The sequence below is a fragment of the Tyto alba genome, unplaced genomic scaffold (assembly GCF_018691265.1).
Source record: "Tyto alba isolate M040663 unplaced genomic scaffold, T.alba_DEE_v4.0 Super-Scaffold_1, whole genome shotgun sequence".
Lineage (NCBI taxonomy): Eukaryota > Metazoa > Chordata > Aves > Strigiformes > Tytonidae > Tyto > Tyto alba.
Genome location: NW_024881261.1, coordinates 5,668,774 through 5,683,078, shown reverse-complemented (window position 1 = coordinate 5,683,078; position 14,305 = coordinate 5,668,774). Strand labels below are relative to the sequence as shown.

The window sequence follows — 14,305 nt, the reverse complement described above, 5'->3', positions numbered from 1 at the left end:
TATAACTATGCTTCATTTCGCCCAGCACAGACCCATGCTACGTATGTTCGAACAGACCTAAGGCTCAAACATAGCAGCAAGTTGTTGAGAAGACATTTATGTTGACATTACAAGGATCTGAAGATAAACAGTTCAGTGCTCTCAGTGGGTTGTAAGAGTCATAAACACGAACAATGAAGCCTGAAGGTTTGAATTGCTCTTGCTGTAGCCACGAGGAAGTTGTGTATTCTGTGAAGAATGCTAAACCAAAGATAAGATGTTGACTATGTATAAAGACACACATTCACACACACATGCACTCCAGTGTTTATTTTTATGTTCGCAGCCTGAATCATCTCAGCAGGTATTTCTCAGGAAGGGAAAAAAACCTTTTTGTTTAAGAGAAGGTCACAGGTACTTAAAATAGAATGTTGTAAACAGAATTTTTCTAATACTGTTGTTACCGTATCACTCTTTGCCTTGCTTCTTCTATTTGTAAGAAGTAGATTAAATGAGACTTCCACCAAATGCCAATTTTTGTATTCCTGTCCCTTTCAGGATTCTAATTAGAAACGGCATGAACTTAAAATTCTACTCCTGCAAGAGACAAATAAACCAAGACAGAAGGCAATAGAAAATTACACCATTACTGATTAAAAACCAAAATCTGGTGTAATTGCAAAATTTTATATGGAATCTCCCTTAAGGAAAAGGTTAGCTTTTTGCATCTGATTATGTCATAAGTACATCCAACCAATTAAGTGGTCATAATGTTTGGGCAAAAATCCAAGAATTGGTCATGATCATCATCCACCTCTCTAAACTGCTGTACTCCAGTCACTCTCAACAAGGGGCAGGCATTGAATAATGCAAATTGCTGCACAAGCTGTTTATTCAAATTTAGCTCCCTTGTGATGTGAGAAAACCAAGTTTTAGTGTAATTCTTCAGATCTTGGCTGTCATATGGAGTTCAAGCTTGACCCAATATGTCAGGTATTAATCGGCTACTGTCCCATGATCAGTAGTTTCGTTGACCAGTGTTTGATTGAAGGGTTTGGGTTGTTAAAACAATATCCACTCATCATCTAATTTTTATCTATTTTGGTACCATTTCTCCAAACAATGGAGTGGTTCTCCAAGGACATAAAGATTGAAAAATCTAATATACTACTCAGTTACTGTACCTGCAGAACATCAAGGAAAAAAAAAAAAAAAAAAAAAAAAGTAGCTCCTAAAACCTGCTGTCTTAAAAAATCACAACAGCCATTTAAAAAAATATGATTTCCCAACCATGTGACCTGTGCAATTGTTTTTAAAAAAATGTAACCTTTAAAGCAGTTCTTCTATCCATGTTTCTGACATAGCCTGGGTTATTCATATTTCATTGGTATTGATTTCTAGTAGGTATCAAGGTATTAGGCAGCCTCATTCAGGAACTGCTAAGTTGACTGTTTTAAGAACCACAACGAGCCATTTTCCGGTGTCCCCGTTCCGTTTTCAAGGAATGGATTTAATGCTGAAGCGCAATAAAAATAACGAGGAACGGCCTATCGATTGAGGCTGTGGATGGACAACTTTTCCCTGCCTTTCCCCGCAGCCAGTCCTGCTGTGAAGTGAGAGGTTGCTGCAAAGCTTTGCAGTGAAACCTTTCCAAAGCTCACCACGGGCACGTTTCTCTGCTTGAGGCGAGCCTGCTCAGCCCTGCCTGGGCGAGGCGCTTGGCTGAGGCCGTGTGTGTCCCTCTGTCCCTAGCAGGGACCGTGTGTCTGTCCTCCCGATGCGGTCAGCTTGGTGGTTGATGCTGAAACCGGAGCCCCGGGCGCCGCGGGGCCGACCTTTGCTCTGCGTCCCGGCGTTCACCGGCACCGCCACCGCCTGCGTCCCGTCCCTGCGGAGGAGGAGGTGGCTGGGAGCGAGTGAACCAACACTTCTAGCAGGCAGGCTTTAAAAAACCCTAGTAAAAATAAATTAAAAAAAAAAAAAAAAACTTGTCATGGAAGACATGGGGAAAAATAAAAGATAAGTTCTGGTTTATTGATTGGGACTTGAAAAGGCTTGTTCCAGCTTCCACCCCAATAACCAGAGGGAGTTAGTGGGAATGGAAACTTAACGTAACTCTTCAAAGATTACTTTCAGCTAGTCAGAGCTATGGCATGTTCCAGCAACTGCTATAAAAGGATGTGCGTTTAATGGAGGAATGTTGCAGAGGGCAGATGTAAAAGGAAGCAACTTTTATTGAGCGAAGGCAGAAAGGGGAATCAAAGGAAGTTCACTTATTTGGCAGGGTTTGAGTGTGAACGTTGGGTTTTCGAACCAGCCCCATTTTGTGCCGTGTGATCAGGAGCCGGGTGGCTTGATGGGAAACACGAGGCTGTCCCACCAAGCTGTGCCGGGGCCTGATGCTGCTGCTGTGGCTTTGAACCGGGAGGGGAGAGTCAGGGCTTGGGAGCTGAGCTGCCAGCAGGCTCCCATCTAGTATTAAAGGAATTTCTTTCTGGTATGATAACTTTAGCCAAAGTACAGCAGCGCACATAATCCTTTTGGCTACAGTGTTAATGGAGTTCTTTTTTCTTTTTTTTTTTTTTTTTTTTAACTTTTAAGCTCCTGTTCAAAGTCATCAGGAAAATAAAGCGATCCTGTAGATTTACTTTGTGTTCTTGCAGAGTCCAATGCTGGTGGAAAGGTTTAATCCAAATTGCATTGCATATTTTAGAAGAATCACTTTTATTAATTTAAATAGTATGCTGGCTTAAAAGGAAAAAAGTATAGGCTGTTTTGTTTTCCTTCTGTTGTTTGTATACTCTCTGAGACAAACTTGGTTTGTTTGTTGTTGGTTCTTTTTAATTAACCTAGGCTTAAAGCAAAAAATGCTGAGAACCTCTGTATTCTGATTTTTAATATCATTTTAAATGTAATTATTTCTTTAAGTCTTTCAATTAAGTAACTTTTTCAGAATCCTTTTCAAAAAGGAGTATGTTACATTTGAAACAAATATAGAGCAAATTTAGCTGCAAGATTCTGTAGTAAATCACTTCAGAGGCTATATGTGTTGAAACCTCAAAAGTAATTTATTTACCAACAGCTTTCTGATGATACTTTTGAACAAAATATGGTCTTTCTAATTGTTTTCACACATGTTAATTAAAAATAAAAAAGCATGCTCTGCAAAGCTAGAGCCACCTGATTTGCATAACTGGCTGAAATTTTAAAAACTCGATAGTGAAATTGAATTGTTTTCTGCTGGTTGGCATAGATTCACAGAGCATGTTCTTTTCTGATGATTAAATTAACACATTAAATGTAGAAGACCAATATATAAAGCTTTCCTATATCTTGGAATATTAGTAATTCCTTTTACATTTAAATATCTACACGAAGATTTATTTTAGATTGTTGTTAAAGTCCTTCTTTGGGCTTCTTTTGAAAATATACTTTCCTAGTCATGTGTGCTCTTGCCTTACTAGGTAAGAGGGCAACTTTGCTTTTTGGTCATTCAAACACCTGAGAACCTGGAAAGAAAGGAAGAGTGTCAACAATTGAAACTTCTCTCTGCTCCAACTGAAACTATGTTGCAAAGTTTGTTTTAACTGTATGCTAAATTTGGTCATAATTGGAATTCAAAGAGCAAGAGTCAGATTTTTTCTGGGGCCAGTGACTGTTGCTTAGGGATAGCTGGGAGATCAACTATAACTTCTTAAACATTAGATCCCTGAAAACACAACTGTTTAAAAACTAAAAAAGTCAAATCCAACTAACCAACAAAAATACAAACCAGCCCCGCCCACCCCTCCAAACAAACAAACAAAAAAGATGGAAAATGTTAAAAGTAGTATTCAAAATAGTGCACATAACTAACCCATTTTGTTGTGATCATTCTCCTTGCCTTCTCAGTGTGTTTTTGTTTAGATATTAAGATTTGGTGTAACAGCTGATAAAATCACTGGAACATGGGCCCTTCTCTGTGTTTAATGTGGAAACATCCTAGTTTTGATGAGATGAGGTGTTCAGGTATAGCAGACACAGAAATGCTTATATTACATAGTTAACTTGCCTATTATAGAGATGAACAGTAAAAGTAAAATCCAGCAAACATCTACCAAAATTATTCTGGCTGTAAAGTGTTCTGTGAAGCGTCAGGCTCAGGGAGTCAATGTCAAATTAGCCTGACTTCACCTTACAGTTTCAAACTCTCCTGAAATAATTGTACTGCTGACTTGTAAGTATATAGCTCTTACAAGCTTACCACTGTGTTAGGTCTCCATGTATTTGTTAGTGCTAGTTGAGCCTTGGTAGCAACGTGCTATTTGATTTATTATATGACAGGATGATGAGTAGAATTTCTTTCTAATGCCATAACTGAGCCCATGTTGCTGATTAACTATTGGTTATCATGCATCTCATGGGATTCATGGCTCTGGGTGGCAATCCAAAGGGTATCGGTTCTCTGCACGGGAAGGAGTTTTGCTTTAGGGATCTGTGTGCAAGAGGAATCCCTATTACTCCGTGGCTCCAAAAGTGAGATGACTGCAGGTCAGTAGAACCGGCGACTGTACCCGAAAGGAGCCCTTTGAGTAACGTGGCTGATCTTGTGAAAGAGAGATTAATTAGAAGCAATGTGTGGGTACTGAGAGTGCAGTAGGTTAATGACCTAATTCTTTCCTGTGTTCCTTTCTGCCATGGAAGATGACAGAGGTTTCAGAAGAAGAAAACAAAACAGGCAGTTCTTCATCTTCTGAAGAGAGCTGTGAGGTAATCCTCCTGCCTAGCATCCAAATCAGCGGAAGAAAATTTAAGAAGGTGGTAGCAGAAAGGAGGAAAAAATATTTAGTTCTCACTGCTCTTGCCAACTGCTGGTGGCATCTGGACAAATTTGTAAATCAGCCTAATTTCTCGGGGTTCTTCATGTGGTTCTCCCTACACTCCCTGCCCAGCTGGGAAAGGAACGGAGGTGGTTTTAGTCTGCAAGTGGCCTGAAAATTATTCTTCATTTCTCTGCGACTGTGAGGCCCAACTCCCGGACTGACCAAGCTGTAGCTATCGCAACAAGACATGATACACTGCCTAAGAGCGCGGCACCGCGGCTGCCTCGCCGGGCTTCTTGTGGGTTTACCAACCCGCTGCCTTGCTCTTGTCCTGCTTCTCTGGCGGGTCAAGGCAGTGCGTGCTCTGAAGACTGACTCTCTGTGGGGCTGGGATCATCTCATTGAAGGAGTTCCTCTTCTGAGAAGATATTAATACCCCCACCTTGGCTTGTGGCATTTTCCAAATGCTACCGGGCCAGTGGGGTAGGCGCTGGGGTGTGGGTACAGTGTTGGTCTGTGAGTGGCGACTGGGCTATGGACGTGCTCCAGCATGATCTCATACGGCCCCAGAAGTCATTGTTTTGGTTGGTTGGGGTTTTTTTCCCTGATAATTAATTTAATACTGTATTTTTTCATAGTTCTTTCTCTCTGCACAAATGTACGCATGCTGAAGTAAACTCACCATGCACACTTTCTCATGCAAACAAAAGCAAGGCCGCCCAAAACATAGCATCAAAAGCAAACCAGAGCCCTCTAAGCTAACTAAGCTCTATTTTTATATTTTTTTTCTGGCTGGAAGAAACAAATTTCCTTGTATAAATCTTGATGTTCTAGTATTTTTTTGCCGTATACTGTGGTTTTGGGGCCAACATATATACTTAGATAAATATTCCAAATGCCAGATGTCAGCACATGCTGGGTAAGTGCTTAATAATCATGAAACCAAGAGGCCTTGGTCTATCCCAGCGGAAAGCGGTGTGATAAAGGAGGCTTCTGCAAACAAAGCTGTAGTGAAGGGCTTCCTCCAGGGAAAGGCAGAGGATATGAGAGTTAATCAAATTTGCCTTAAGTCTAAAAGAAGTCTTTTTATATTTTCAGTCTGCCCTGACCTTTTCAATTGCTCATTACACAGGCTTTTCTTGTCCACTGGGTGTCTCTCATTCCTGGCTCTGATCACAAGAAGCCTTTGGCTGTGTGAGAGCACACCATGTTCAGAGAAGCGTAATTTTGTAAACAATAGCTTTCTGAAATTTATTGACTACTTCTAGAACAAAATAAACCTAGAAATTGAGAGTAAAAAAACCCCAAGAGATTAGCTGGAATTGTGTACTGTGTTTTTCATCTGTGACATTATTCTGAAGTGGTTCTCAGTACATATGCTTATGTGTCTTCAAGTGTGCCTTAGGCTTTTAACAGTTACAGTTAAGAATTAAAACAACAGTGACTGTAAGTTGAGGATGATTTGATGAAGCAGTTCTCCTTCTTTTTCACTATTGTTTGATGTGCCAGAGGATTTGAAACGGAGCTTCTTCATTCAGACATGATTTTTGCTTTACACTCAATTGTTTCTCCCCAGTTCTTGTTATATTTGAAGAATATTCTCAGCTACTGTTCCAAGGAGCTCTTACCAGCTCTTCTTTTCCTTCTAGAGATACTTTTGCAAAAAAAAAAAAACAACAAAAAAAGAAAACAAATTCAGAAGGAAGGTGCCACTACCTGTCATAAGCAGCCCCATAGGGGTGTTGCAGAGCCCCAGGGATCTGCAGGCACACCACGGGTCACAGCCTGGCACTTGCACAGGACTCTTCCTCCTGGGAGCAAAACCAACAGTTTGCAATAGAAACAAGACAAAACAAAACAAAAAACCCCACTCATGTAAAGTCATGTCTCCACAGATGAAGATTCTGAGTAAATATTTACCTTTGAGGAGAGGTGATACAGCATTACCACATTTATGTAACAGCATTTCTACAGCTATTACTACAGAAACTGCAGCAATTCATGTAGCTAATATTATAGAAAGGCAACACAGTGAAGAAATAGGCCCTCTGTTTCAGTCCAGAGGCATTCTGAGCTTTGTTGAAGTGGGAGGGAAGGAATCTGGACTTGGATTCAAGTGCTGGGTCTTGACTGATGTTGGCTTTATCTCTGACTTGACTCTAGAGATACTGCTAATATTATGAGTGTCAAAGTTTATAGCCAGATTCCATCCTTCCTCATTTTAAACTTGCTTAGCAAGGAAGCATTTGCCAGGCTTGGAAAAAGAGAAGATGATACCCTCCTTGGGTCAGTAAAGGCCCTGGCTGCTTTAGAACAATTGTTGCATTCTTCTCTCCCTGTTCTTTTCCTAGTATTTATTTATGGCTCAACCACTTCCTTCTGTTTTTCTGTCGTTAAGAAAAAAATATGGCTTGGCTTTGGAACCTGCAAGTTCCATCAAAGTAGTGAAATCTACTACAGAAGTTGTCCATCAGTAGGCAGAACAAAAATCCTTAAGTTTATGTATTCTCCAAAATAGCACGTGCTATTTAAATTGCTCTTTTTTCATTCTAGAGCACTCCACAAGATTCAGAATTAGGCCAGCCTCCTAGTAATAGGCATGGATTAAAAAGGAGCCATCAGGAAAACAACACAGAAAGATCTGGAGGTGGTCAGGACATCTCAGATCTTCTTCCTGCTGCTGTGCAACTGTCTGAGAGCATATCCCCATCAATTCCAGGACCTACAAGGTAAGAAATGCGATTTCTTCCTGTGAATAGGATTGAAGCCCTGCTGCTGTAGGGAGTTGGAGGCTGTTCATTATGTTTCTGTTCCTGTGTAACTGATTCTCAAAATCTATCATCCTGATGGATGATGATGATGATGATGATGCAGCAGTCTTTAAAATAACCTGACAGAACAAGACTACTTACTGTTTACCAAACTGACTTTCTTGCCTTACTGCAATAACTATAAACAAGACTCCAGCTGTTGTAGTAACCCTTGACCTAAACTTCCTATGCTTTTTGCTCGTACTAATAAACTCATCTGACAGAGAAACACTGAGGCGTCTTTTGTAGTCATATATGATTGTGAAGTAAGATGTAATTGTAAACAATTGCAAAATGCCGTGCCCAGCTTTGTATAACAATCCTACTAAAAAGTACCAACCCAGCTAATACTTGTTAGCATTGCATTCTTCTAAATGGCTTAAAATTCACCTGATTAAATAAATAGGACCACCTTCAGAGTTAAGGCATTCTTCAGTGCTATTAAGGATGGCAGAAGGTAACATAATCTGGATTTTATTAAATATCTCAAAGGGAATATTTTGTCTGAAGCATTAATACTTTTTATTTGAATACTTGAATTTTCCAGTGTTAGTAGGGTTTTCATCTCCTGTTATGAAGAAATTATCTAATACCATCATGATTTTAACATAGGGCTGAATACTTTCCAGATCATCAGTGTTACCTGGGATAGAATGATAAATACAATTTAGAAGGAATAGCAGTAAATTGCTGATAAATGTATAGGATTTTTTGGCTGTGGGCACCTTTTTAAGTGTTTTCACTATTTTTCTTTAAGATTGGAGAATTCACCGCAGAAAGATTTGCCACATGCTTTTCAAGTGGAGTATGTGTGATTTGGTCCTTTTTCTGTTTCCACCAACCTGGGCTACCATTTCTGATTGCCGCTGTCTTTGAAAGATGTAAACTTGAGAAATGAAAAACAAGAACAAACAGTAGTCAAGTAAAATATTTCAAATTCTGTTAAGTTAATGCTACCCCAGGCAATAAAAACCTCTTCTCTTTTTTTATAAGAAATTATGAAGATTAAGCATTTCTTTACTGAGAGGGTGGTCAAACACTAGGGAGGCGGTCGATGCCCCGAGACTGTCAGTGTTTAAGAGGCATTTGAATAGTGCCCTTAATAACATGGTTTAACTTTTGGTCAGCCCTGAAGGGGTCAGGCAGTTGGACTAGATGACCATGGTAGGTCACTTCCAATATTCTAGTCTAGTCTAGTCTAGTCTAGTCTATTTTATTCTACTCTAAAATTACTGGTATCATGCAACAGGTTGTGGCAGTTTAAGTCTAAATGCAGGTATTAAGTAAGATCATAATTGATCACATCAGGGAAATTTCAAGGAAACTTAGAGACATGACATAATCTAAAGAGACTCACCAAGAAAATCAGCATACTTTCTGGAAGGGACACTTTGGCTGTGCTCTGGCTCTTCAGTTCAGTCGGTTGCCATACTTCAGTACACACACAGGAAGATATTTACTATCAATTCTATCTCTTCTGACTGCCACTAGCACATCTTAATTATCTACTGAAAATAATAAAGTCTGAGCAAGACTAAAACTGCAAAGTCAATTTACAGTGATAAAGCTATTTACACTTGAAGTTTAAAGTGATAAAAGGTTTCACTTCTTTCCTAGAGATGTATGACTATTTCTTTTCTAATGTGGCATCACTTTGCTATCTAGCACCAGGTCTATACATGAAACAGCTCGTCCTTGGATGAGTTCCTCATGTCTTTGAGAATGTCTCTTCATTTTCATGTCAAAGGAGGAAAGCCATAGATGTCATTCACACTAGTAAAAAAAAATTGAGTTTGGAGTTATGATGTGAACTTGGACAGGGTAAGAATTTCAGATGATATTTTGTTCATTTGTTATTTTAGTTAGCAATTACTACATGTATCCTCTAGCTTCTAGTGTCTCTCGGCAGTGTTGTGCATAATCACTATATTGTATGCGTGTGTAAAGGTGAGTAACTATGCTGTCCTAGCTGAAGAAAATATAAATTTCTTGTAAACTACTTAAAACATGATGCATTCTGATTTGTGACAGTAAAATAGTCATTTTTTTGTGATTCTTATCAGTATGAAGGTTATATTATGGGAAGGGCAAAAAAGTTAGAGAGGAAACTGTATTACTAACTGCTGAATTTTATAGTAGGCCTATCATGACTATCATTCCTTCAAATGTTCATGAAACTGCAAAATGGCAGGTATTAGACTATGTACTTAGAACTGCAACACCTGTACATCCTCTGACTGACAGCATTTGTACCAGCATCCACTTAATGCAGCATTTGAGCCAAATTCTAAGACCTGCCTCATGCACTGCCTCTGTCCTGTGAATGAATCAGCAGCAGAACTTATCTCAGAGGACTTAAATTTTATATTTTCTTCTTGTTTCTCAGAAAGCATCTCTGTACGGTGACTTTCTTGATCAGATTTTAAGGAAGATACATACACAACTTTCTCCAATGACTGCCTATAAAGACCCTTCTAACCAGCTAGCAGGAAACTGGTAGGGACAGTACCACTGTGAAACACTCAAAACAGAAAACGTTCTTTCAACTCCCTGACCTAACACTAACTCCCAGGAGTGAACCTTATCAAAGCAACTAATTTTTATGAATTTCATTTTCTGCACCTACAAAATGGGCATCGAATATGTATGGTGTAATATGTTAAAGAGTAAGAGATTCTTCGATGTTGCCAGAAAGCATCAAGAAGTATGCAGAGACTTAAACTTTCTGACATTCTTGCTCCATTCATTTGTGGAATTGTAAGGAACTCAGGTACATGAAATCAGCAGGGTCTCACCTATGATCCCTGAGGAAATAGCTCTCCATCACTTCTGTGATGTTTGGTTTATTTTTAAAGTTCAAAATATATAAAATCGAAGAGGCGACTTTGGGAGGGGGCAGTTTGTTGTACCCTGGTCAACTTCTTCTACGTCTGTCTCTAAGAAAAAAATAGAAGGTGGCAAAATAATATCATGCAGCCAAGAATAAAGCTGTATTCATCCATGCAGCAGGCTTTTGTCACACTGACTCAAGCATCTGGTGAAAGCCGTTCTTGAGATTAAATATGTGTGGGCACAACTAGGAAAGAAGAAGGATGGAATTTTTTTCATTATTTTTAGTGGTGTGAAGAAGAAAGTGTCAGCTTCAAGTTTCTCTGGTCACTTAGATATGGGAAACCATTTAATACACCCCGCAGGCAGATCTGTATCAGTGTCGGTACTAGAAGGACATCATAAACTTCTCAGAGAATCGTCACCTGAATATTAGACCTGACACTTGTAGAATTTCTCATCAGTCTTGTGTCTTCATGTGGGTGGACCTTTGTATCCTCATTTTGTGGACAAGGTGGAGCAGTCCTGCCGTTGAAAATGGCTTCTGCTGGAAACAAAGGTACAAGGTCCTGGCTGAAGACCTCACCATGGCTTTTAACACAACAAGGAATGGCCTGTCTTACTGGTGGAGTCTCCTTTGTGAATGCAGAAATCTACTAAATGTGTTGCGAAACTTCTAAGAAAGTTCTGTGTTTTCATTTGATTGGTGACTTTGGTGTATCAGAATTTAACCCTCAAATTATTGCATCCGTGCTATACTTTTTCAAAGCATGCTGTTCTTCATAATGATGTTTTAGCATACTGTAGTACACAGAACAGCAGCTTTTCAAAATATTTATTTTTAAATCTCAAAGTAGCAGGTATCTCTCTTCTTCCTACTGCAGCGATGGTAGAGATATCTGGTTAATAGAATCTGATTTGAAGTCAGAAGTCATCCAGCAAGGAAGTGGGCTAGATAATTGTCTCTCTGTGGCTCTGGATTTTAGTGGAGGCACAAGTTCAGGCTCCAGCTATAAGCAGATATAGGAGAATTAAGTGTGAATAGAAAAATAACAAACACTGGAGGTGAGGTGCGGTGTGTGGTGGTTTACATTAGTGTCAGCAATTCTTGCATGTGGCCTTTTGGAAGTCTGTGTTAACTGAAGAAGCAAGTAGTTACATCCTGATGCGATTTGAAACAATGGGCTGAGTACAGCTAAATAACACAAGGCTACACTGTCACCCACCCAGCACATCAGAGCTGTCCAAGCTGGTGTGAGAATGGGCCAGCTGTAGTAGCCTGGACTGCGGGGTCAGGCCTCTTATCTTGGGTTTTGTATATTTGTGGTTTGGCTGCAGCAAGTGCACTCTTGCTTCTTTTTTTTTTTTTTTTTTTTTAATTATTAGCATTTTATAAAACGCATTGCTCAAAAATGCCATAGCTGCATTTCTTTAGGGGTTCCTTTTCAAATTGTGAGTACCAAGAACACTTAGACTTATATTCTAGCTGGCTAAAACAACTTTATGTTTCAGCATTCAAAATTATGACTCTTGTGAGAGGAATGTTACATGAATGAGTCAGCTTGAAGGGATTCATAAGATTCTTGTTTCAGGAAACATATTAAATGGGCAGGAGCTCAGGCAATTACTTTTTATTTAGCCATACTCCTGAATCTGCTGGCACATGCCTGTTTTGGGTGGCTTCTAGATTATATCCTGCCAAAAAAAAGAAAGAAGACAATAAACGGAAAATCTTTGAAGTTTCAGATTCCACGCTGTTTATTTTTAACTTGCTCCTGTACGCTGCTTTGAACTCATCTTTTCCACCCTGAAGTGAACTCTTACAGTCTTAAGAGCATATGACCTGCCGTCTTCAGATGTAGCATCTGCGTGTAGAAAACTACCATGTTTGCTTTTTTCCAGACTTCTGGGTGGCTTTCTTCCATCCTCCACAAATTCTCATAAACTGTTTCAGTCACTTTTGAATTCTTACATTTTGCAATTCAAAACCTCTGTAACTCTAATTTTAAAATCCTGTTTCAGTCTGGTTTCAGGTTTTTTTTTTACCTGTTTCTCACTAGTCCTGAAAGCTGAGAAGTAACACCGTTAGCAATTAATCTGTAAACTTTCCATGTGAGATAAAAATGCTGAAGAACTAGAATAGTTAGCAAGCCTCAGGCTTTGCATTGGTGTCTGCACAAGATGTTACCGTGCCTTTCTCCTGGCGCACACATAATGGAAAATGCGTGGGGAATCCTTAGCTGGACAACTCTACCCCAGAGAGGCGGGTTGTTTTTTTTTTTTTTTTTTTCCAGCGGGTTTGTGAAGAAGCAGATGCAGCGATTTAAAAGGTACACACCCAGAAGTAGTTCAGGGGAATACGCACTCTTGGTGGATGAACTTGGCCGCTGTCCCACCCGGAGCACGGCGCACGGATCCTGTGGGACCCCCAGAGCCAGTGCAGGATGACAAGCTGCAGCTGCCACGCATCCTGTGGGACCGTCCGCGCAGTGCCATGCTTCCCGCTGACCCTCCGGATAGCTGGGATGGAGACCAGGAGCCGCTTGTGGAACCAGGACTGAAGACCTGGCCATGTTTCCTCGCTGCAGCAGTAGTAAAAAAGCTTGCTTTTTAAATGTTAGAATAATTTAATTCGGTCATACTTAAAATATTGCAGGCCCTGCGTTTTATTCTGTGTATGGAACAAGGAGGTGAAAAGTGATTGTGGCTGGGGGGGGGGGGGAGAAGGGGAGGACAGTTCCCAGGAGGATCCTATAGATCATTATTCCTGCTTCACTTTTTCCTGAAAGCTTAGATATACAGGCAGGGTGGGGGAAGCTGGCTGCTGTTAGCAGCCCTTTAGCGATGATGGATTTCTCATGTGTTTGTTTACACCGAAAAGTTCAAATAGTGACTTGCTCTGCCTCTAAAACTCTGACTTCTTTTTTTTTTAAAGGGAATGTGGAAATTATTTCCATGTTCCTAATTAACTTTCAATACCTCTTAGGGAAAGATTAAAATGCAGGATTTTTTAAATTAACTCAAGTCCTCCAGTACAGTGTACCCAAATGTGTAAACTCAAAAAGTAGATGCTGATCTCTCGTGTATCGGGGGAAACAGAACAGAAACATTTGAGAAGCAGCTATACATGTGCCATGGTTGCAGAGCTGGCTGTGCATTTGTCCCCTTCAGTGCTTTCTAAATTCATCCTCGTATTTCAGGCTCTTACACTCCTGGGAATATAATCACTCAGGCTCTGAGTTACATCAGTATGGATGGCAACCGCGTGTGACCTCTGGGTTTCATAGGCTTCAGCACTTGGTGTTTTTCCCTCACGAATGTGACCGGGTTGGAAAGGCTGCCTGTCCTTTCAACAGCTACTGTATGCTTTAGAAGGAAAACAAATGAATAAGGAAGGGAAATTTTAAATTATCTATGATTTTCTATTGTTGGATCATTATTTCTTGTTGTTTATCAAACAGGCTTAATTTATTTGGGCATTTCTACCCCCACCCTTCCACCCATCCCCCTCAGATAGCAAACACCAGAGAGCTTTTGTCTAGCTGCTGCTGTTTTTATCTTCTGTCCCCTTGCCTTTGCTGTGGATGGTAAAACAGAGTCATGGAAGCTGCAACCTCAAGTGTTAATGACTGGTAGATTGAATGTGGCTTTTAATCAGGAAGTGTTTATGGGAGATACTGCATAAGCCATCCATTTCTTAACATCCTTTATAGCTTCAGACTCTAAACACAAACTAGGCAGAGCTGTCCTAATAAACAGTAACAGGACAGTACTCTTGCATTGTTCCAAGAGAATTCAAACTTACCACAATATATTCTGAAGGTGTAAGAGGTTAACTACAGATATTAAAAATTCATCGGTATATTTGCAATGTGCTTCCAAACA

The 14,305-nt window shown here is 40.0% G+C and overlaps 1 protein-coding gene across 3 annotated transcripts in view; it reads left to right on the top strand.

Moving 5' to 3' along the window:
- Positions 1 to 14,305, top strand: part of TACC2 (transforming acidic coiled-coil containing protein 2) — a 137,500-nt gene that overhangs the window by 8,155 nt on the left and 115,040 nt on the right. For all 3 annotated transcript variants that reach the window (XM_042787749.1, XM_042787741.1, XM_042787736.1), the window contains exon 3: positions 7,335 to 7,510. In XM_042787749.1, coding sequence (XP_042643683.1) covers positions 7,335 to 7,510 — 176 coding nt within the window. The remainder of the gene's footprint in view (positions 1 to 7,334; positions 7,511 to 14,305) is intronic.